Consider the following 24,575-nt stretch of genomic DNA (forward strand, 5'->3'; position numbering starts at 1 on the left):
CCTGACTATATTATTTACCCTTGGTATTCAGCTCTGTTTTACTCAGGGTAGACCCCCCAAAATTAATGAAGTTCAGGCCCAATCATTTGCTCTGAGTAAAACGCTGTTGATTCTGCCAGGGATCCTTGAGCTAAGATTCCTGCAGTGCCAGGGGCTGGACTAGATGACCCTCAGTGTCCTCCCGCCCATGTTACAGTTCTATGAATACCACCCAATGCACTCAACGCGAGCAAAATTGTTGGAGGGCTCTTGAATATTAATAGCTCAAGGGTGAGCAGCGCTGGCGGGGATTTCCAGTGGGTTCTATAAAAAGCCCCTTTGCCACCTGTCACGTCCAGAGAACGGCGACCCACAGCTGAGAGGAGCCACCCGGGCGCGAGAAGCGGCTGCAGAGAGGGAACACGGCCACAGATAAGTCTGACCATTTTATTTTCTGATGGTGAGAGAGAGAGAGAGAAGTCAAGGGATTGCTGCTTCTTTGAACCCAGTGTAAGAACAATTTCTTGCTCTTTGAAGCCGAGCTTCTGGCCTTGCAGCGGGTTGGGCTAGATGCCCTTGGGGTCCCTTTCAACTCTATAATTCTATATAATTCTAATTCTATGATTCTGAACTCCTTAAAACTGGGTGGATGACGCTGCAGGTTATTTCAGATGAGCTGTTTACTGAGCCTTCATCCTGATACGTCTGCCCAATCCTCACATGGAAGTCAGATTATATCCAGATTTATTGATTTCTTACAGAGCATTTGTTCTGATTTCTTGGCAAGGCAGTTATAACAACCATGAGCATTCGCTCTGCATTCATCTTGGGTTGCTTCAAGAATGTCTACCTGCCTTCCGGTGGGTCATTTGTTCATCTCAGTACATTTCCCCCATTGCTTTCCAAATTGCAAAAAAGAAGAAGTGGGTTTGTTGTTTTTCTGGTACGCACTTGAATCCCTCATGCAGAATACTGAGCCCAGAGGCACCTCTTCTATTTGCATATGCTTATTACAGAATAGAAATTCTAACCAATGACCCTGCTCTTTGGGGGCGTCGTGGGGCATAGCTGTCAACTTTTCCCTTTTCTTGCGAGGAATAAGGGAATTTCCCTTTAAAAAAGGGGAAACGTTGACAGCTATGTCGTGGGGGCAAAATCTCCGAAGCCTTTCCTACCTAACTGCTTGTACTGGGAGCAGATTGAGCAGCCTAGAATCACAGAGCTGCAGAGTTGGAAGGGATATCAAGGGTCATCTAGTCCAGCCCCCTGCAAGGCAGGAATCGCAGTTCAGGGTTCCCTGACAGGTGGCAATCCTTAAAAAACACTTTTTTGGAGTCTGCCCTCAAAATGAACAGCACTTGGGATTCAGCCACACTTCTGTACTTTCTTAGGCACGGATCTGAGAGGTTTCACTTTTGATCTGCCACTTTCCCTGGGAAAATCTGCTGTTTACCACGGAATCGGAACAAATGTCAAACTGCAGAAAACCCAGCTGACCTTTGTTATGATTCAGAAGGAAACAGTAGGTTTTCCTGGGGAAAGCAGCAAGGCAAAAGGAGAACCTCTCAGACCCAGGCCTAGGAAGTATGCTTTGAGCAGAAATGTGGATGAGATCTCAGAAAGTTATTCATAGAGCTCAGTCGGAATCTCCTTTCTTTGCCATTTGAATCCAGTAGCTCAGTTCCCACCCTCTGGAGCAGCAGAAACCAAGTTTGCTCCATGAAACAATCTGCCTGTTGATTTTCCTCTCCTCCCTTGGCAATTGTGCTATATAAAGGACTGAAGATATTGGCTGCAATACCTCGACAGCCAAAGTTAACGAAACATACTTTTAGGCTTGTAATTTGGGGTGTCTCCCCCCCCCCGACTTTGTGGTTTGGGAGGTTTTTGTTTTGATGCAAATCAAAAGCTTGAACCTTACCTTGAATTCACCAGATCTGTGAACCCTCAAGTGTCGAGACACGGCTGTGAGATATCCAGGCTGGAGAGAAAAACTTGCTTCTTTTGTTTTGTTTTCAAAGGAGAGGGCGGTGAAGATGGCCCCTTTCTCTGTGATCCTGCTGCTTCACCTGGTGGGAATATTCCCAGGAGACCTTCAGGTATGAAGAGGGTGCAAGGAGTGGGAATTAAAAATCAAGATACACACACACTTCCACCCATCAGCCTCCTCAAGCCATCTCCTCGTGTATTCCTTACTGTGGTTATAAGTATTGCACCTATGGAAGCAATAGAATGAATAAAAACCGACTCTTCTTGGAAATAAAATATGATCCAGACCAAAAATATGGCTTCAAAGCTTTACTCACAGAACTTTCTTCAAAGCAGACTTAAAACAATAGTGATACATCCAAATAGTTGCATAAAATCATGTGCTTTTCAAGCCCGGGTTCAGCTCCTTAGAAATGTAAAATTACTCCAAACAGAACTGGAATCAAAACTCTTTCACTCCATTCCAGCCTGAGGCTGTTCCCTCCTAGAAAGAATCATCACTAGTACAACCTTTTGTTTTGGTGGTTTGAGAACAAAGACCACTCCCTCAAAATGGAGATTTGCAACTGAATATCTTACTCGTGTGGTCTAAAGTTAAACATCACGTGAGAGTAGCAGGGAGACATTCTCAGCTGATTATCAACCTGTTAGGTACCAGAGATATGTTACTTGGCTTCAATGGAATTTTCCATGTTCCCTTTAGCAATACACATAAGAGCTATTTTCCATTTTGATGTACAATTAAACAATTAACGTTTCTTTCTGCTCCAGGTCCTCTGTTTCCCCATCCAAAGGAGAGACCTCTTCCCCATCAAAGTGTCCCCACTCAACATGGCCTTGACCTCTTTCGATGACCAGTACAAGGGATGTGCGGAGCAGATGGAGGCTGAGCTGGCCGAGCTGAACCGCACGGAGTTCGCCCAAAACAGAGTCTATGCCGAGGCCTGGGAAGAGGCCTCCTCCCAGTGGGAGGGGAGGAAAACCCCTTTGCCCGCAGGGCTCAAGCCCGAGTACGTCATCGCCATCATGGCTTACACCATCCAAGGGCGCCTCCACAGGGATTTCAACGCAGCCGTGAGGGAAGCCGGGCGCACGAGAGACTCTTACCTCAACAGCTTCAACTTCAAGACCCTTCACTTCCTCCTGACCAGGGCCCTCCACGCCTTGGGGACCACCTCTCACCCCAGGTGCCAAAAGGTGTACCGTGGGGTGCGAAACGTCCGCTTCATCTCCGAGCGCCTCAAGGCAGTCCGCTTTGGTCACTTCACGTCCTCGTCGCTGAAGAACGAGAGCGCCCTGCAGTTTGGCACGGACACCTTCTTCACCATCGAGACCTGCTATGGGGTCAACATCAAGAACTTCTCCTTCTTCCCCGGCGAGGAAGAGGTCCTCATCCCCCCCTTTGAGAAGTTCAAGGTGGCCAACTTCACCAAAGCCAAGGAGACCACTTACATCCAGCTCCTCTCCCTCGAAGACTCCAGCGTCCACAACTGTGTCTTTGTGAAAGGTAACAGTCCTGTTGCTGGGGAGCAACAGAGGTAAAAAAATAATAACCCCCTATATAGCGCCCATAGATGTGCAAGGTCCTTTCTATGTAATCCAAACAGCGCAGGTGGCTCAAGACAACCAGCCAAGCTGCATCTGGAACAAAAGAAAAAAGGAAACCTCCAGGTCATTCAGCAAGCCAATCGAAAGGGAGTGGGGATTTTGGATTGCAGATATCACAACCCTTGAGTGCCTGGGTGTGTACAAACCTATTCAGATGATCCAGTCAAAATTTGGGGGAAGACCACAGCTGAACTCTACAACGTGCCAACCCTGATGAAATCGCAGGGGGAGCATTTTATCCTTAGCCATCCAATGCCTTGGTAACCCCTCCCTTAGAGAGGCACTAAACATGTTATTATCTGCAATGTAGAGATCCCCCTGGCTCTGCGGGGTGGGGAAGAGGGACATATTCTGTGTCCCAGTCTAAATTTCTTGAGCTGCTCAGTAATTACACTCATGATGTTTTGTAATGTCAGTGTTTCCAGAAAGCAGGTAACTGTCCTTGTTTGAGGAACACTAGACCAGTGATTCCCAAATATTACCTAGCTGGGCTCTTAGAGGGAAGGAGGTGGCTGGGGTGTCTGCTGGAGGTGAAAATGAACTATCAGACTTTGACAAGCTGGTACCCCTGGATCAAGTTGTGCATTTTGCTGACTTAATCAAACTAAACCATGCTAAATGGATTTTGCAAAACTGTGCAATTAAGTGTTGCTGTTTTGCATTTTATTGTGTTGCTATCCTCCTTGGTGGGTTGTGCGAACCTCTGTTCTGAATAATGAAGGTGGACTCTCCTTCCATGGAGGTTGTTAAGCAGAGGTCGGATACCCCTCTGTCAGGGGATTTTTAGTCGAGATTCCTGCATTGCAAGGGGGCTGGACTAGATGACCCTGAGGAGTCCCCTTCAACTCTACAATGCTATGATTCTATGAATGACTTGCTTATAACTATCTTTGCTTTGCTCTTTGCAGAGAAAAAGTGCAAGCCCCCAAGGTGCCGGGCCACTTCAGGTGAGGGAGTAGCTGATAATTCTCTTCCCCCACCCCCACCCCAGACACTCATGCTATTAAAAGTATGCTAAAGTCTCCTCCTTTTTTTCTTATATTGACAGGTGCAAGTCAGAGCCATCTCTCTGCCAGTGTCCAAATGTCCTTCTTTCTCTGGGGTCCCTTCCTCCTTGCTGGCACCCTGGGACCCCCAGACCTCCTCTGATCTCCAGGATCAAACCTCTGCTTCTCCTCCACCCTTCGCATAGTCCGCTCCTGGGGAAGCAAAACAGGAGCAAATCAAGTGCGGCTGAGAGCGAACGTTAGTCTTTGCTTGAGTTAAGAGCCAAGCGGGTCGGCGGCTGCAAAAAAGCTGCTTTCTAAACCCAGAGTGTGTTGCTGGCAAGAGCTCCATGGCATCTCACCCCATTATCCCTTTGCTGTTGCAGTAGCAATTTACGTAAATGGCGTTAACAGACCCTCCAATAACCCCTATTTTCCAGGAACAGTCTTGGATTTATAGCAGACGTCCCGGTTTATGATTTGATCCCAGAATGTCCCACTTTCCCTTTGTTGTTGTTGTTGTTTAGGCGTTTAGCCATGTCCGACTCTTCGTGACCCCCTGGACTAGAGCACGCCAGGCACTCGTGTCTTCCACTGCCTCCTGCAGTTTGGTCAAACTCATGCTGGTAGCTTCGAGAACACCGTCCAACCATCTCGTCCTCTGTCGTCCCCTTCTCCTTGTGCCATCCATCTTTCCCAACCTCAGGGTCTTTTCCAGGGAGTCTTCTCTTCTCAGGAGGTGGCCAAAGTATTGGAGCCTCAGCTTCACGATCTGTCCTTCCGGTGAGCACTCAGGGCTGATTTCCTTAAGAATGGATACGTTTGATCTTCTTGCAGTTCATGGGACTCTCAAGAGTCTCCTCCAGCACAATAATCCAAAAGCATCCATTTTTCGGCGACCAGCCTTCTTTATGGGCCAGCTCTCACTTCCATACATCACTACTGGGAAAACCATAGCTTTAACTATACGGACCTTTGTCGGCAAGGTGATGTCTCTGCTTTTTAAGATGCTGTCTAGCACTTTCCCCTAGGATGTCCCTATTCTCATCGGAGAAATGTTGGAGGGTATGGAGTCATGTGACCCCTGAACCAAGGAGATAAGTAACTAGACAACCTTTGGAAGACATTTGAAGGTAGCTCTGTCTAGGGAAGATTTTTAATGCTTGATGTTTTATTGTGTTTTTTATATGTGTTAGGAGTCGGGGTATAAATGTTATTGTTATTATTATTATGATTATTATGGAACAGGGCACCCCTCTTTTCATTGGAGAAATGTTGGAGGGTCTGTGTTAGGCTGCTAACCGGGGGAACATGTGCTCTGCGCTGCATTCATTGGACTCCAGCTCCCATTGGGCCATGCTTGGTGGGGCTGATGGGAGTTGGAGTCCAACAAGATCTGGAGCTCACCAGGTTAGCCAAGAAGGGCTGGACTAGAGGACCTCTGGGGGACCCTTCCAACTCTACGATTCTATGATTCGAAGAGCCTGGCTGCTAGAGCAGAGCAAAGGAGGCCCACCTAGGCCACCTCCATCGGTCCCACCAAGCAGATGAATCTCCTGGGAAGGCCCCTGGCGGGACCAGAGGCCAATTCCCCACTTAACTCCTGCGTTTCGTGACTCTGCATTTGGACAAAACCAGCCTCCGGAGAATTGGCTAGTGGGGTGCCAAGCAGGACAGCCCCACGCGGGGTGTCTGATCTCAGCCAACCCAGCTGCAACCAGCAGGGCATCTATCTCAGTGTTCAGAAGGAGTCCTCCTTTCCCAGGAATAGCCACAGCTGGCCCAGCCCTGCAGCCTCAGGTCAGAAGGTTATGGACTCTCCTTCTTCGGAGGCTTTTAAGCAGAAGTTGGATGGCCACCTGCCAGGGAGCCCCTCCCCTTTAATGCTTTTTATTGATTTCCAACACAACAAAAATTATACATTCCAAATAAAACACAAAAGAAACAACAATCTTCCAAACAAACCAATATATATACAAATCCTTAAAGAGACTTAGGTTGTTTAAGTCTTTTTCCTGATTCACAAATTCTTAATTCCTCCATATGACTCCCAACCTCCGCTCTGAGGGTTCCTCCCACCCATTTATGATCACTGCTTTCGTTTTGTCTCATGTATTCTTCGTCTAACTTGCAGCTTGCAGAGCTTGGTCAAAATATGTCCAGGTTTTCACTTGTGGACAATGTTTAATTAAATATCGTTTATAAATCCCCCAGGAACTGTACTGCCAGGGAGCCTTTAGCTGTGATTCCTGCCTTGTGGGAGGGGGGTGGACTAGATGACCCTCGGGTCCCCCTTCCCAACTCTACAATTCCAGGGAAAGGCACTTTTCATCACAGCTGCCTCCCTAAAACAACCGCAAGCTCACCAGGATCCCCCAAGGCATGGTCCCCTCTAGAACAGATGGAGCCTCCAGTGGTGAACCTACATTTCTGGGGTCCTGAAGACTTTTAAGAAATTGGGATGAGTGTTCATGGTCCTATACCTGCCCCACAAAGAAATCTGAATTGGATAGAATCTGATCTCCGTGTGCAGAACCTTAGATTTGCCCCTCTTGAAATTCTTTCCTGCTCTGTGCCAGACTCCAAAGCTGGGCTTGGGGCTTTATGGGAAACCTAATGCAGAAGCAAGATCTGTAAGGGGGGGGTGCTAAGAGCCCCTCCATCCTATGCTCAGGTTGTATATATGTGCAAATGAAACCAGGTACCCTGAAGACTCCACAGTCTCTGCTAACCTTCGTTCCCAGAAAACTAAACCCCGGAGAAGCACCCCTGGAGTTTCTTGTTACACAGAGATTGGGGTGCTGGGTAAGAAAAGGACACACCCTAGAGGTCAGAGCAATGGCGGATCGTGGCATCTCAAATGGTGGTGTTGTCCTGTACGATGCCAAATTCTGGCACCACCTCCCCCTTGTCTCACGCTTTCCTCCCCCCCAGCTTTATAAATATCCTTACAATACATTAAAGGTAAAGGTACCCCTGCCCGTTACGGGCCAGTCTTGACAGACTCTAGGGTTGTGCGCCCATCTCACTCAAGAGGCCGGGAGCCAGCGCTGTCCGCAGACACTTCTGGGTCACGTGGCCAGCGTGACAAGCTGCATCTGGCGAGCCAGCACAGCACACGGAACGCCGTTTACCTTCCCACTAGTAAGCGGTCCCTATTTATCTACTTGCACCCGGGAGTGATTTCGAACTGCTAGGTTGGCAGGCGCTGGGACCGAGCAACAGGAGCGCACCCCGCTGCGGGGATTCGAACCACCAACCTTTTGATCGGCAAGCCCTAGGCGCTGAGGCTTTTACCCACAGCGCCACCCGCGTCCCTACAATACATTATATATATAGTACATCTTGTAAAATAAAGTTTCAATCACATATATACAGACACACAAAAAGGAACACATACCTGTCTTTTCTTACATATTTATGAACCTTACGCTTCAACTGTATTATTTTTTTATGTGATATCCTATGTCCAGCTATGTGCACTGCTACACTTGCAAATAGCCTTAAGAGGAGGAGGAGGAGAAGAAGAAGAAGAAGAAGAAGAAGAAGAAGAAGAAGAAGAAAAGGAGTTTGGATTTGATATCCCGCTTTATCACTACCCAAAGGAGTCTCAAAGCGGCTAACATTCTCCTTTCCCTTCCTCCCCCACAACAAACACTCTGTGAGGTGAGTGAGGCTGAGAGACTTCAGAGAAGTGTGACTAGCCCAAGGTCACCCAGCAGCTGCATGTGGAGGAGCGGGGAAGCGAACCCGGTTCACCAGATTACAAGTCCCCCACTCTGAACCACTACACCACACTGGCTCTCAAGAGGCCTGACATGCAAGTCTCTTAAGATTTACACGAATGCATCCATTTACAACAAACCAGGTTATTATTTGTGGGGCAACAATTTTTTAGAAAAAATTATAGCCCTAAATGGGGAAATGGTTAAAATAATTTTTTAGGATATATTATATAAATGTTCCTCAATGTACCTAGCAAATACATATATAAATATATAAACCACATGCCCCAAACCCACAGGAAAAGCCCTAAAGCCATTTTGACTCTTTCACTCACCTCATATATTTCTCTACAAGGTCGAAGGAAATGCAGAAACCTCCCCGTTGTCTCTGTCCTCACAAATCCTGCCTTAAGGGCACATTTAAGGTGTGAATAGAGTGGGCCTGTGACCTAGCTCAGGAATTAAGTATTATCATTACAAAAGAATGGCCAGGCTCCCCAGGTAATCCAGTCAAGTGACCATTTACAGGTAACCTGGCAGACAAGGTAAAAACAATGCACTCAGATTTCTGTTGTAGACCGCTTTTTCTGTGACGTAGGTATGATGCATCTGGGGGGTAGTCTTGGGCTACACCCCTTCTGTGATGTATGTATGATGTATCTGGGGGTGGTCTTGGACTCCAGGGCGGGCAATTAAAAATGTCTATATAAGGGCTTGCATGCATGGCTCGGGGTCCTCCTCCTCTCTCCTGCTTGTGAGTGGAGAACCCTGTTGCAACAGTTAATAAAGCTGCTTTGCTTCTCAATATTCTCTGGTTGGTCTCTGTTATTTTCTCCTACCAATAGAGAACCTACAAAAGGACTGTATATGGGCTCTTGGGTACCCCATAAGCAAAGAGGGCTTTTTTACTTCTATCACCTGCAATCATGTGTGGTGTGTTAGCAATTCACTCCTCCCGTTGCTGGATATGTGGCTAGTATGTCACATGCCCCTGTTTACTTTCCTAGGCTTGGAAAGTGTAAGAACGGAAGTCAGTCTTATCTCTTCCGCTCTGCTGTGCTTTTGCACTGTTCTGTGTCTCCCTGTCTGTTGCTGAAGAAGAGAGAGGACGCCATTATGATCCATTTGGTGTCATCTGCAAATGTGACGAGCATCCCCTCAGTTCCTTCATCCATGTCATTTATCAAGACCCTGCAGCACCCCTCTTGTCACTTTTCCCCAGGATGAGGAGGAACCATTAAGGAGTCCTCTTTGGGTTCGGTCAGTCAAATCCACCTAACAGTTACCTCATTCAGCCTCATTTTACCAGCTTCCTCTCATAAATCTCACAGAGGACTCTGTCAAAAGCCTTACTGAAATCGAGATGCACTACTTCCAAAGCAGTTCCCTGATCAACAAAGTTTGTAACTCCATCCAAAAAAAGAAAAGAATAAAAATGGAGAGATTTCTCTGGCTTGATTTGTTTGTGAGAAAGCCATGCTTTCATCCTGTATGTTTATATTGTAAAATTTTCAGTGCAAATAAATTTTAAAAAGAATAAATGAGGATATTGACAAGCTGGAACATGTGCAAAGGAAGGAGATTCATGTCTTTATCTAATTTGGAAACCACACGACCCAGTGCTACCGACTTGAATAAAATATTGGTGGGGGGCCAGGTAAGGCCCACCTTGCACAATCAATCACATGATGCATGCACGCCATTTGAATGGCAATGCCTATAAAGGCGGCAACTTTTTAAAAAAGTAATACTTTGAGCCCGTACTTCAATTTTCCAGCAGCTCCCCTTGCCCCAGAGAACACTTTTAGCATTTCACATCCTCTACCTGTGGCATTGTTCAGCAGTGGGGAAAGTGACCTCTTCACACCGGATGTCCATTTGGGATGGCCCTTTCCAGGTTTTTCCTGCTCATTGTGTTTGTCTTTCATTTGTTCTCCTATGTGTGTTGCCAGTAGAAGCCACAATTCTGTGGGTACTCTAGGTGGTGCAGAAAGCACCTAGAAGCTCCCTAGAGGTAGAAGTGCCAATCAAACTTCAATTTTGCGATCTATAAATTTCAATTAGCCAGCAGAGGGTGTCACAGGGCCAGCCTACTTTCCCTTTAAAGCAAACTTGGGTCTCCAGCTGTTTTCGGACTACAACTCCCATCATCCCTAGCTAGCAGGACCAGTGGGAAGGGATGATGGGAACTGTAGTCCAGGAGCTGTTGGGGACCCAAGTTTGGGAAACCTGCTTTAAAGCAACTTTTGCATTTGGCCTGCAAAGATGGGACCTGTCCACGTTTGTATTTTCTTGTATTTTGTTTTTCTAATGACCTTTGTGCGTTTATTTTTTAATTTTTTAAGAGGGCAAATTGAAAGAGAAATTGTATGGCAAGTTGTGGAAGAATAAAAGGTTGCATTTTAAAAAAAAAAAATCTGGGGGGTGGCCTCCTCAATTTCCCCCCCCAATTTTTTTTATTGCTTTTCCAAATTTCTAAGAAGAAATGACATTACACAACACAACACACAACACAAGAGAACACATTAGAATACAAAAGAAAAACAGAAACAATTATTACTTTCAAAACCCAATTTACCTTACATTGTTAACTGACTTCATCCAGTCCCCCCTAACTGAATTTCATTGTATCTCCTTTTAACAGTTCTCCAAAATCATATTTCTAATAAAATTATCTCCTATTTACTACCCTCGTCTCTTTTATTAGTATTCTAATCCTTCATATTTTACAACACGTTCATATTTTAGTCCTAAGCCTATTTGTTACTTCCAAGTGACTTCTCATTATCATATATAACAATATTTAGCTAAATATTCTTTAAATTTCTTCCGATCTTCTTGTGTCTCCTCCTCTTTCTGGTCCCGGATTCTTCCAGGCAAAAAAGCAATTGTCTTAAGCGCTTCCTGTTGGGTCTTCTCCACATCAGGGACTCTCAGGGACTTTCCAATTCCGACAATCTTGTCTTGTGACCTGTAACTTCTGTCTTGACTTCTTGAATTTCTTTTTTCAAATCTACAAATTCTTGTTTAAGCTCCTGTAGGCTCTGCTGGGTTCCTCTTACATCTGTTTTTATTTCAGTCAACATTTGCATCACCAACTCTTCAAAAGTTAGTGCTTTAGAGCCTCTTCTATCTTTAGGCTTGCTTTTCTCAGGCTTACCTAGACCGTTAGCCATAACTATTCCACAGTTTCAAGGTCCGCTCACCCACACTCAGTCCACAGGTTTTTAGTACACAGACAGCAACAGGCAGCTCAGCAGCTCCCCCCTTTCAAAGTCTTATTCTTTTTACTCTTCTTGAAAAGCATCCAAAATTGATTTGAACTCTTGTAACTAGTTCCAGGAGTGTAAAAGATACACTGTACAATGTTTCAGCGAGTTCAGACAGCTGCAGTTACTTTATAATCCCCAAAGAGGAAAACAAAAGTTGAAAGTATCCTCTCCCTTTGTGACGTAATAATGGAGTCTAGCCTTTCCTCACTGGGAGGTCCGCTTCCAGAAAGCAAGAGTCTATTCTCTGTCAAATCTATCTCATTCAGGGTCCCAATTCAGTAAAATTCTCCCCCCTCCCCCCTGCAGAAAGAGGGGCTTGGAATATTTCCTTGAAAGTTTTTAGCAAGTCTTTTAAAGTTACGGCTTCGGTTAGCGGTAACTGCTTTCACTTTCTCTTCAGCGGAAAGGGATCGACCTCTGTGTTTAAATCCCTTCCAGTCCAATTTAATGTCCAAATGCAAATCCTTTTTACTCACAGTTTTCCAATCTTAATTTAGTCCGAGAAATTGGTCGCTCACGATCGCCGGACTTTGGAGCTTCGTGCAATGAAGGAAGTGAGTCGATTCCACAGTACTGTCTCCAATCCCGCTCGCTCTCGGAGCTCTTACTAGCAGGGGAGTTGCTAAGGGTACCCGCCGGAACACCAGGTTCTCAGAATGCTGAATCTGAGGTATTTTTCGGGGTTCCACAACGCTCTCACGTTCACCCCAATCTTCAAAGCGCTGGGATAGGGTTTCTCTCCTGAGTGGATTCTTTGATGGGAAGTGAGACTATGGCTGTAAATGAAGCTCTTTCCACATTCCACGCACTGATATGGTTTCTCCCTTGTATGAATTATTTGATGGGAGGTGAGATGGGAGTTCTTCCTGAAGCTCTTTCCACATTCCACACACTGATAGGGTTTCTCCCCTCTATGAATTCTTTGATGGGAAGTGAGATTGGAGCTCTTCCTGAAGCTCTTTCCACATTCCACACACTGATAGGGTTTCTCCCCTCTATGAATTCTTTGATGGGAAGTGAGATTGGAGCTCTTCCTGAAGCTCTTTCCACATTCCACACACTGATAGGGTTTCTCCCCTGTATGAATTCTTTGATGGGAGGTGAGATGGGAGCTCTTCCTGAAGGTCTTTCCACATTCCACACACTGATAGGGTTTCTCCCCTGTATGAATTCTTTGATGACAAGTGAGATGGGAACTCTGACTGAAGCTCTTTCCACATTCCACACACTGATAGGGTTTCTCCCCTGTATGTATTCTTTGATGACAAGTGAGATGGGAGCTCTGACTGAAGCTCTTTCCACATTCCACACACTGATAGGGTTTCTCGCCTGTATGAATTCTTTGATGGGAAGTGAGCGTGGAGCTATCAGTGAAGCTCTTTCCACATTCCACACACTGATAGGGTTTCTCCCCTGTATGAATTATTTGATGGGAGGTGAGACTGGAGCTATCAGTGAAGCTCTTTCCACATTCCACACACTGATATGGTTTCTCCCCTCTATGAATTCTTTGATGGGAAGTGAGATGGGAGCTCCGACTGAAGCTCTTTCCACAATCCACACACTGATAGGGTTTCTCCCCTTTATGAATTGTTTGATGAGAAGTGAGAGACGAGCTCTGACTGAAGCTCTTTCCACATTCCACACACCGATAGGGCTTCTCCCCTGTATGAATTCTTTGATGGCAAGTGAGAGAGGAGCTCTGACTGAAGCTCTTTCCACATTCCACACACTGATAGGGTTTCCCCCCTGTATGAATTCTTTGATGGGAAGTGAGATGGGAGTTCTGACTGAAGCTCTTTCCACATTCCACACACTGATAGGGTTTCTCCCCTGTATGAATTATCTGATGGGATGTGAGAGAGGAGTTCTGACTGAAGCTTTTTCCACATTCCATGCAGTGATAGAGTTTCTTTCCAATGAGATTTTGTTGAAGGTAAGTGGAATGGGAGCTCTGACTGCAGCTTTCTCCACCCTCCAAAATTTTACATGGCTTCTCCTCCCTGGGGATTTTTTCATGGTCACCTTTGTTCTCAATTTCCAATTCATCACAATCTGCAAAGGAAACAAAAGGAATTAGAGCCTCAGGAACAAATGGAGAAGAACTGAAGAGAGTTGGGTGTGTGTTCATTACCTGTGTTGTTTGTCATTAACCAACATATTTATTATGAGATTCTGATGTGTTGCTGAATGTTGCTTTGTTTGATATACAGTAGAGGTCAAAATTGTGGAAGACTTTTGGAAAAAAGTGTATTTCAGAGGTTTGATGGCTCATAACACCACTTCTTTTGGAGTAATAATATAAAATTATATATCAACGGAAAGATAATTTAATCAAGAATGCAGTTCAACAAAGTTTGTTTAATTATCCATATTTTATCAAATGTTATAGTCAAATAACCAGAAAAAGGAAGCACAACTTGCTTAGGTTTACTTTTGGCAGTGTGTTACGTGATTGCTAACAAGTTGGTTTTTTTTTTTTTGTGTTCTTTCATTTAGTGAGGGTGTAAAACATAATAAAATTATAGAAATGGCACAAAGATTTGACTGGTCACCCAGAAAGCAATGTAAAATAGTACTATTAAGTGAACAAGGCTACAGTTATGAAGAAATTAGAAGTGAGATTGGGTGAAACATAACCAAAGCTGGCCTTTCTATATTTTTGAAGAGGTATAAGGAGACTCAGGCACTACAAAATCAGACTGGTTAAGGCAGGAAAAGGTGCACAAAGGCAGATAACGATCAAAGAATGGAGAGACCGTCCCTACATGACAGAAGAATATCATTTGGGTGTATACAAGATGACATGGCGCAATATAATGTGAAGTTGAGTGCAAGGACTGGTCTAAGGCTACAATTCTAAGGAAAAAGCCATTGTTATCTCCCAAGCATAGGTTGAAAAGATTAAACCCATGTTAACTGGACAGTGGAACAATGAGACAGTGTTATTTGGAGTGTTGAGACCCAAATCTCCTTGCTTGGTAGTGACGGCATGAAATACACAAGAAGAATCAGAGAAGATTTACATGCTACTTGCATTACACCGACCGCGAAACACCCAGATAGTGTGATGATCTGATAGTGTCAGTCCTTGTTATGGCTTGGTCTCTCCCACAAACGTGAGACGACTCTGCCTTCAGATTTATTGCTAAAACAACAAACTTGGACGGAGCTCCTCTACTCATCGTCCTCCCCACAAGATGGAGTTGCCAGGACTAAGCTCCTCCCTCTTCCCCTGTAGCTTCCTGCATTCCAGCGTCTGACTCACTCCTGTAGCTCTCACACAGCTGTCTGTCACTCTGTCTCTCTTTTTCTTCTCCCCTTTGTTCAGAGCTCAGATTACAGTTCCTCTCCCCCTCCTCTCTGCCTTCGCTGCTAACTCTCCTCTCCCCAGGCCTGCTTCTTCTCTGGCTGGCAGCACCTGAGCTTCGCTGCCAGTCGGCTCTTTGGTCAACCCAAGACTGACAGGAGCAAAAACAAAAACCTGAAGCTACTTAGCTTTCCTAACAATTCTGAAGCTGACATTGAAGATGGCCTGGGAAGTTCAGACCAACCCAATCCTGGTAGAAAAAGGAGTAATTTGAGGAAGGTTGTTCAAAGAAAAAACTGTAATTTACTCTTTATTGTGGGGGTGTTAGGTTCCCAGGTGTTATAGGGGGTGCTGTTGAGCTCTGTAAAAATATATGAGGTTGGTCACATTGAGGTACTTTTTGAATTTCCAGGCAGATATGACGATCCCACAGGGAGCATTACCAAGAGAGGCCACGATCCCACGATTCTCCTCCATGACGTCCTTATGCAGAGCTCTCTGGTCAGGATCCAGCAACGCCCACTCCTCGTCCGTGAAACGAACAGCAACATCTTCAAAGCACAGTGGCCCCTAAAAGAAAAAGGGAAATGTCCTCCTCTGAGACAGCAGAAATATGATCTGCTACACAATGCTCTGTTGTTTCCTTCCTCTTAATTGTGGTGTTGTTTCAATAGGATTGCTTTACTGCACATTTTAAATATGAATGCTTATTTTATTCTGCGTTTTAATTATGGGTGTTCATCTTCGTGCAGATAGGTGGTACTCCACCTTGTGTTTTTCAAGTCATTCTGCCTACGCAAGCATTCCGGTTTCCCCGATGGAAGGATCCACTTTCTCCTCTCCTCGTGAGCTCTTCTGGGGAGTTCCCTCCCAATGCCCTAGAGCCAAATTCAAGGGATTCATGGGGGCATGGAGAGGGGGAGAAATGGGGGGCAAGCCCCATTTTGCAGCCAATGGGGCTGGTTAGGTGAATCCAGGCCACTATTTGTTCCCATTTGTCCACTGCTTAGAAACCAATCTGAGCATTCAGTGATCAATCTAGAAATCAAATAAGCCTGTTTTGGATGGCCATCTGTCTTGGACGATCTAGCAGAGATTTCTGCATTGCAGGGGGTCTCCTGGCTCTGAGAGACAAGCAGGGAGGGTGGCTTCGGGCAAAAGGAGAGGGAGCCACCGGTGGCTCTTCCTTATCCTGACTCACCTCTGCCTCCCGACCTTCCTCTTCCACTCGCCTCCTTCCTCTTCTTCCTCTGATTCTGCACTGCATTCTGCCACAGAGTCTCCCAGCTCACTAATCCCTGTAACCCCTTCAGCTTCTGACACCTCCTCTTCCCAGGCTTCTCCCTCTCCCCCCTCTGACCGCCCATCCTTCTTCTACCTCTACTTCTTGGGCTCTCAGCCGTCTCCCCGTCCTGGTTCCCTGGCTGCTGCCTCCCACCATTCCTCTGTGCCCAACCAGTCCATGACATTGCTCCATCCCTCGGCCTCTGTCCCCACAAGGCAGCTTCCCCTGACCTGATCTGGTTCCACAGCCGCTGCTTCCCTTCTGTCCCCATGAAAAGACGGATCAGGAGGTCTTGCTGGCATCCTTCTGTCACCTGCAAAACATAAAAGGTAAACAGGATGCCAGGAGTGCCTGCTTCTCTCACAGGTGAAACAGGGCATCTCTAACTGCAGATGGGCCTTTGAGAAAGCCTTTCCTGCTGAGAGCATTTGGACGTTTGTGCCCATTTCATATGTTTGTTGTGCAAAAATACATCTCCCCTCCTCTGGAGCCTTCTTCCCAACTGTCTCCCCCCAAAGCAAGATGAAAACAACTCACAGATGAGTTGGAAAACCAACAGAATGAGACTAAACGGAGAGAAACCACCTTCCTCCCTACCCAGTGGCCCCTCTCTGGTGTCCAACGGAGGCCTCTCTGCCTCACAGGAATCCAGGTCCATTTCTGCAAAGAGATCCTTTCCCTGAAAAAGAAACACGGATTAAAAACACAGAATGGTGAGAAATATTAGAAAGAGAATGGCAAAGACTTGAAGGGTGTGAGATCTCATTCCATGGATGCTTTCCCAGAAAAAGGATGCGCCATCAGCAGACCATTATGGGATGTTCTCTGTCCTGTTTGGAGCCCCTTGGGAGTATCCAGAGGAAAGTCTCTCTCACCTGCTTCCTCTCCTCTGCCTGACTCAGGAGGAAACCTTCGGCCAGGGCCACAGCCTGGGAACTGGTCTCCGCTCCGCATTCCCTCACCCAGCTCTCCATCTCCGGGGGAAGGACAGCCAGGAACTGCTCCAAGATCACCAGGTCCAGCATCTCAGCTTTCGTGTGCCTTTCTGGCTTCAGCCACTGGTGGCAAAAGTGGTAGAGTCGGCTGCAAACCTCTCGGGGTCCTTTGGCCTCCTGGCAGCAGAACTGCCTCAACTGCTGGCTCTGCACCTCTGAGCGGAGGGTGTCCTCCTCACCCAGGATCTTCTGCACTGGGATTTCCCAAAATCCCCCACTGCTACCAGTTTGGCTGGCATGGCCTCTTCCTGCTTCGGGGCCAGATGAATCTTGCTCATCCATCTGTGCTCTCAGGAAGCCTCTGAGAGATCGGAAGGAACCCTTTGGATTTCTGCCAAGTTCTGTCTGTTGTAATGAAAAGCTCAAGGAAATCCTACAAAGCAAATACATTGTTTTGTTACAGAATTTGTAGGTCAGAGGAAGAAAAAGCTTCCCTTAGCATGCAAACCATGAGCTATTTTCTGAAGAAGAAGAAGAAGAAGAAGAAGAAGAAGAAGAAGAAGAAGAAGCAGCTCTCCTAGAAAGAAGATTGCAATGCAAAATGTGGAGGCAACTGAAGGTGGGGAATGGTTCCCTAAGGAAGCATGGATGAGTCTTGCTGGGAACCAGGTGAGGATTGCACCACATCCCAGACCATGAGCTATCTTTTTGAAAAGAAAGAGGAGGAAGAGGAGAAGAACTAAGTCTCTAGCATTCTAGCAATGCAAAATGTGGAGGCAACTGAAGGGATTTCTGGGAGATTAATCAACCTGGTTTCTGCTGCCCTTCCAGTCAATGCATGAAGTCAGAACCGACTGACAAGGGAGTCATTTGTGGGTCTAGTGGGGTCCTCACCTGGGGGTCCTCAGGAGTTCCTCCCCCACCCCCACTCCCCTGCTTCTGTCTCCTTTTCTTGCACTTGGACTCTCTGCCGCTCTCCAGACAGACTCCTGGGGTGGGGACCCTTTTTATTTGCTCTGAGGGCCAGGTATGTATCTGGTCAACCCCCTGAGGGCCAAGTGGGCAGGGCCAAAGACATCTGCCTAAAAATTTAGGCGGGTAATTAATTATTATTATTCTGTTAGATAGCTTCACACACCCACAGAGCCATTGATGCCAAGGTCCCTGGAGGCTCGGTGAGTAGCAGTGCCCGGCTGCTTTGCCAGCAACAATCCCTTTGGGACAGACAGGATGTGATCCTGGGATGCCATGCTCTGGGTGCGAGGGGATTGCTGCAGTGGCCTCCGTGTGGGGCTGCCCTGGGAGACACTGGGAAAATGGTCTGCAATGCAACAGCCAGACTATGGGATGGGATCCCTCTCTTTATTCCTGGCCTTTCTCTCCCATCTAAACTTCCTTCCTCCCTCCACGTGCGGTTTTCGGGGGGGGGGGGGCTAGTCCACCTCCTTGTCCAGCTTTGGAAAACCATTTGCACATGTTTCCTCTGTTGTGCAATGAGGCTGAGCGATGTCACACAGAGTTAAAGTCCCAGGGTGAAATATACTCAGAGTCGCAGAGTGATTTCATGCTCTTTATTCAGCTCATAGTGGTGAGGAGGAGTGAATGAAAGTCCCCTCATAGTATCTGCTTTATATACATTATTTACACAATAGGCTGCACATGATTGGCTAATTCTGGAATTCTACTGTAAGCCAATCAGGTTGTGGATTCACTTATATCTGGAGCATGATTGGGTGGTTCCTGCCAACCAATCAGACTGCTGCATTGTTCTAGGACCAATCAAAATGATGCATTCTGAATCCTATTGTTCTAGGACCAATCAGACTGCTGGGATTTGGATCCTATTGTTCTAGGACCAATCAGACTGCTGCAGTTTGGATCCTATTCAACTCAGTACATAACACAGGGACTCCTTTGTTTAAAGAAGGGAGATTTTTTCTGAAGGGGGGGCGGAGGGCCAGATGACTTTGGGATCCTCTGATCTCCAGGAAGGAGAGCGTGGCAGACCTGGCCCCTCCCTGGCAGTACCCTCTCCTCCCGGATCAGGCCCCCCAGGCATCCTCCCCTGCTGCAGCCCTGGGACCCCCCCCCCCGTCTCCCCACTGCACCCTCTGGGGGGAGAGAGAGGAGACTCACCAGATCCCAGGAGGGGACAGCGAGGCGGCCCTTGCAGGAGAGACCCCAAAGCAAGGAAAGGACTGGGGGGGAGGGGCCTTGGCTCTGGAGGACCTGGCCCCCCTTGCTTCCTGGCCTCTCTAGGAAGGCAGCTCACTTCCCTTTAACCCTTGCCAAGCCGAGTCCCTCCAGCTCATCCCTCTCTCGCTTGGCAGAACCTCAGACTTCTATTATTTTTTATGGATTAAGGGGGCAGCTGCCCCCCTGGCTACGCCCATACCCAGATATCCTTTTGGGGGTGAGGCTCTTGGCTGGACTCTGAGCATCTCCCTCCCTTGGCCAGAAACCAGAGGAAGAGCTTGCAGGGAAAAGGGCTTTGCAGGAGGCAAGGAAGCTCCTCCTGGAATTCCGGAATGGAGAGATAGGAGGGGATCCCAGGGTCATCTAGTCCAACCCCCAGCAATGCAGGAATCTCAGCTAAAGCATCCATGGCAGATGGCCGTCCGATCTCTGCTTAGAAACCTCCAAGGAAGGAGAGTCCACCACCTCCCAAGGGAGACCTTTCCCCTGCCCAACTGCTCTTAGATGTCCCTCAAGGCAGCGGGTCCTGAGTTCTAGCCCTGCTGAAACAATCGCACTGGCTGCCAAGGAGGAACCAAGCGAAGTTCAAAATAAATAAATCCTATTCTCATCATAAATGAGTAATACTTTCTCATGCATGCTTTTTATGTTAATTACAAAAGTATGCCATTTCCCTTTCCAGAAATGCTTAATTGCTAATTCAAAGGACTGAAAATGGATGGTTGTTGTTATTATGTTTAGGGAAGCTTTTAATATTTGATGGACTATTGTATTTTAATATTTTGTTGGAAGCCGCCCAGAGTGGCTAGGGAACCCAGCCAGGTGGGCAGGGTATAAATATATTATTATTATTATTATTATTATTATTATTATTATTATTTGATTAGGAGAGTGTTCTCCTTTCAAAAGAGGCAGGTGGAATCTCCAGTGCTGCTAATAGCATAACGTTGAAAGGCTAGTGAAACACGGGGAGCCCTAGAGCATCTGCTTGGCATGCAGAATGTCCCAGGGTCAACCCCTGACATCTCCTGCAAGGGCTGGACGAAATCCCTGCCTGAAACTCTGGGGAGCTGCTGCCAGTCAGTGTAGGCCATGGGTCCTCATACTATGATCCGTGGGCCGAATCCAGCCCTCCAGGGTCGTGAATCCGGCCTGCACGGCCATTTCAGAACCTGCCAAGTGCCCGAGGCTGAAAACATCTCGCCACCCGCTCAGTCAGTCCCTGCGCTGCACTCAGGTATAACACCGGTCTTGAAAGACCTACATTGGCTCCCAGTATGTTTCCGAGCACAATTCAAAGTGTTGGTGCTGACCTTGAAAGCACTAAATGGCCTCGGTCCTGTATACCTGAAGGAGTGTCTCCACCCCCATCGTTCTGCCTGGACACTGAGGTCCAGCTCCGAGGGCCTTCTGGCGGTTCCCTCATTGCGAGAAGCAAAGCTACAGGGAACCAGGCAGAGGGCCTTCTCGGTAATGGCGCCCACCCTGCGGAATGCCCTCCCATCAGATGTCAAAGCGTTAAACAACTACCTGACATTCAGAAGACATCTTAAGGCAGCCCTGTTCAGGGAAGTTTTTAATGTGTGAGATTTTAGTGTATTTTTGGTCACTGTGGAAGCCGCCCAGAGTGGCTGGAGACACCCAGCCAGATGGACGGTGTACAAATAATAAATTATTATTATTATCATTATTAGGTAAACGCTACCAGTGTTGGCGCTGCTTTCCCCCACCACCAGCCTCAAAGACCAGACTCTGCTGGCTTCAGCGAAAGCAACTCCAAGCCTCCGGAGCGCAGGCTTCAGAGGCTTTGGGTTGCTATCGCTGAAGCCAGGGAGCCTGCATTCGCTCCATAGGACGCATACACATTTCCCCTTAATTTTGAGAAGTTGAGAAGAACTGACAGTCTGACCTTTGCTGGAGCCAGAACAAGGCCTCTTGCTCCAGGTGATGCAGAGCTGCCAGGCAGCTGCCTTTCAAAAAAGTAATATTTTGAGCCCGTAGTTCAATTTCCCAGCAGCTCCCCTTGCCCCAGAGAATACTTCTAGTATTTCATCTCCTCTACCTGTGGCATTGTTCAGCAGTGGGGAAAGTGACCTCTTCACACTGGATGTCCATTTGGAATGGCCCTTTCCAGGTTTTTTCCTGCCCCTTGTGTTTGTCTTTCATTTGTTCTCCTTTGTGTGTTGCCAGTAGACGCCACAATTCTGTGGGTACTCTAGGTGGCGCAGAAAGCACCTAGAAGCTCCCTAGAGGTTGACGTGCCAATCAAACTTCAGTTTTGCGCTCTTTAAATTCCAATTAGCAATACTGGGGGTGGTTCAGATTCTGGGGAAGTGCTTTTGTCCAGCAGAGGGTGTCACAGGGCCAGCCTACTTTCCCTTTAAAGCAAACTTGGGTCTCCAGCTGGTTTTGGACTCCCATCATCCCTAACTAGCAGGACCAATGGGGAGGGATGATGGGAACTGTAGTCCGGGAGCTGCTGGAGACCCAAGTTTGGCCCGTAAGGATCGGACCTGTCCACATTTGTATTTTCTTGTATTTTCTTTTCCTCCTTTGTGCGTTTATTTTTTTATTATTTTTTTCAGAGGGCAAATTGAAAGAGAAATTGTATGGTAAGTTGCGGAATAATAAAAGGTTGCGTTTGAAAAAAACAAACCAACCTGGGGGGTGGCCTTGTAATCATTTTACACTTAGTTAACCCTTTCCTTATGACCCAGTATGATGTCACACACCTAGGAGGGCTAACGCCACATACCTCCCCCCTTAAGAAGATTGACTCAGGAGGGATATCTTAACCTACCGTATTTTTCGCTCTATAACACGCACCTGACCATAAGACACATGTAGTTTTTAGAGGAGGAAAAGAAGAAAAAAATATTCTAAACGAAACAGTGGATGTATGATTTTTGTGGTTCATGCTGTGGCCACAGACATGTGATCTGACGGTGAGTTTGGGGTAGCCCAATGCAAAAATCCTGAGGATCCATGTGGATCCGTGCTTTGTAACCACGTTTTAAGTGGGGAGGGAAGGAAAAGCACTCAAGGGACAAGGAACACGCGTGGAGTGGGTGGAGAAGGAGCTTTTTGGCGAGCTGAGCGGGGAGGAGGGAGGGAAAGAGCACTGTTGCTTTAAAGGTATACTTAAGGTATTTGCCCTGTGCCTAGGGTTTTTTCCATTTAACAGTTTGCCGCCTTTTCCTTCTGCTCCTTGTTTTGAGGCAGAATAGATTTGAGCAAGTGAGGAGGACTTGGATTGCAGGGGATTCGCCATTACCTGTGTGAAAGCGCTCCTCCTTGCAGCCTTCGACTTTGTACACGTGGCTACTGGTATCAGGTTCAGTTTGAGAGATAAGCAGCAACCAGCAGCAATAGAATGGAGCACAAAAAAGCGGTAGGGGCACTAGGACCCAGACAATGCTCAAATCTATCCTGCCTGAAAACAAGCTGCAGAAGTAAAAAAGCACGCTCCAGTCCCCAGCGGATCACTCCTGTGCCCTGCCATCCCTCTGCAGCCTCTTTGCTCTGTTAAGAGAGCGCCCGGACCTTTGCTAGCTGAGGCTGCAGCAGCTGTTGCTGACTACGCAACACTTTTAAAAGCGCCTGCTGGCGTTTAACCGCCTGCCTCCTTCCGGCTCGCTATGGCTCCCGTCTCTCCCTCCTCCTGTGTAAGCGGCTGCTGCCCGCTTTGCTGCCATGGCTCTCCTTCCCTCCCTCCTCCCCGGCTCCTCCATAGGTTGCTTTAAAGCAAGCAAAGTGAGAGCCGCGCAGAGCGGGACAGACGCTTTGCTTGACTGACGGCAGCCAGGGCTCCAGTCCAGTGCATTCGCTCCGTAACACGCACAGGCATTTCCCCTTCCTTTCTAGGAGCAAAAAAGTGCGTGTTATGGAGCGAAAATTACGGTAGTTATTCTCCTGATCAATCAGCATTACATATCTAATGCAAATAAACATTTACTAACCTGTTATTACACCCTTCACATCCCACATAACATTGGTACATCAATTACTTTGTTCTGGCAAAATCTACATTTATACATGAAACCTGATATATCTTAGGTATTCAGTTAACTACAGAAAAAATATAACTGTGCACTGGTTAACTTTCAACCGCAGGTCTTCTTGATAAGGCATCTGCAATGGTGTTCAGGGACCCTTTCACATTTTTAATTGTAAAATTAAAGTCTTGCAGCGATAGGGCCCACCTCATCAACTTACTGTTCTTCATTGTTCTCAGCCACAGCAAGGGTGAATAAGATAAAAGTTCGGCCCCAGATGTACGGCTTCAGTTTCTGTAATGCTCACACGCTGGCAAGGCATTCCTTCTCGATGGTCGAAAAATGTCTTTCCTTCGGAAGTAATTTCTTGCTTATGAAGGTGATTGGATGCAGGTTGTCCTTCTTTCCCTGCTGAAACAGTACGGCCCCGATCCCGGCATTGGAGGCATCGGTGAAGACGGTGAACTCACGATCATAATTAGGAGCAACAAGGACTGGTCCTGACGTCAAGGCGCTTTTTAAGGCATCAAAGGCCTGCTGACACGCTGCTGTCCATTTGACCTTACCTGGCTCCTTCTTCCGAGTTAGGTCAGATAAAGGCGCTACTAACTAAATTTTGGAATAAATTTTCAATAATAACCGGCTAGTCCTAGGAAAGCTCTGACTTTCTTCTTGGAGGTAGGGGTAGGCCATTTTGAAATGGCTTCTACCTTTGTCTCTAAAGGTTTCATCACTCCTCCTCCCACCATGTGTCCTAGGTATTGAGTAATCGAGCCCCCTATCTGGCATTTGCTAGCTTTGATGGCTAAGCCCGCCTCTTTAATTCGCTCTAGCACTATCCCCAAGTGCTCTTTGTGTTTATCCCAAGTTGGACTGTACACAGCAATATCGTCTAAATAAGCAACTGTGAACCCTCGTAATCCGTTAAGGATTTTGTCCACCAGTCGCTGAAAGGTGGCTGGCGCATTCTTTAAACTCAAACTGCCCTAAGCGACTTCTACACACAGTTTTCTCCGGGTTCCTAGGCTCCATTTTTACTTGATAGTATCTCTTTGTTAAGTCTAGGCAGGTGATGTAATGACACTAGCCTATAGCTTCGATCAGGTCATCTAAATGTGGCATTGGATATGCATCTGCTTTAGTGACATGGTTCAGCTTCCTATAATCTAGGCAAAATCTGATAGATCCCTCAGGTTTCTCTAACAACACTTTGGACGCTACCCAGGGGCTTTCCGAAGGGGTTATGATCCCTGCCTTCAACATCTCCCTTACCTCATTGCTAACTTTCCCCACAT

The 24,575-nt window shown here is 46.9% G+C and overlaps 2 protein-coding genes and 1 long non-coding RNA gene across 8 annotated transcripts in view; 2 read left to right on the forward strand and 1 right to left on the reverse strand.

Annotated features, from left to right (window-relative positions):
- LOC310676834 (tigger transposable element-derived protein 1-like) overlaps positions 1 to 24,575 on the forward strand; it is a gene marked incomplete at its 3' end in the record, with an annotated part of 1,439,559 nt that overhangs the window by 780,652 nt on the left and 634,332 nt on the right. The window lies entirely within an intron of this gene.
- On the forward strand, positions 337 to 6,550 carry ART1 (ADP-ribosyltransferase 1). 6 transcript variants are annotated; one of them, XM_083436787.1, is made up of 5 exons: positions 337 to 439; positions 2,001 to 2,078; positions 2,740 to 3,475; positions 4,485 to 4,523; positions 4,625 to 6,550. In XM_083436787.1, exons 1-5 carry the CDS (start codon positions 437 to 439, stop codon positions 4,723 to 4,725), a joined length of 957 nt encoding a protein of 318 aa, XP_083292913.1. In that variant the 5' UTR covers positions 337 to 436; the 3' UTR covers positions 4,726 to 6,550. The 6 variants fall into 6 exon arrangements, with proteins under 6 accessions (XP_083292913.1, XP_083292912.1, XP_083292911.1 ...); XM_083436786.1 differs by having other exon boundaries at positions 337 to 415; XM_083436785.1 differs by having other exon boundaries at positions 342 to 489.
- Positions 11,030 to 12,258, reverse strand: LOC310676739. The gene is made up of 2 exons (XR_014510713.1): positions 11,768 to 12,258; positions 11,030 to 11,124 (listed from the first exon to the last, which is right to left on the reverse strand). It is a non-coding gene; the product is annotated as an uncharacterized lncRNA (long non-coding RNA).

The sequence above is a fragment of the Podarcis tiliguerta genome (genome assembly GCF_965153285.1).
Source record: "Podarcis tiliguerta genome assembly, chromosome: 4".
Lineage (NCBI taxonomy): Eukaryota > Metazoa > Chordata > Lepidosauria > Squamata > Lacertidae > Podarcis > Podarcis tiliguerta.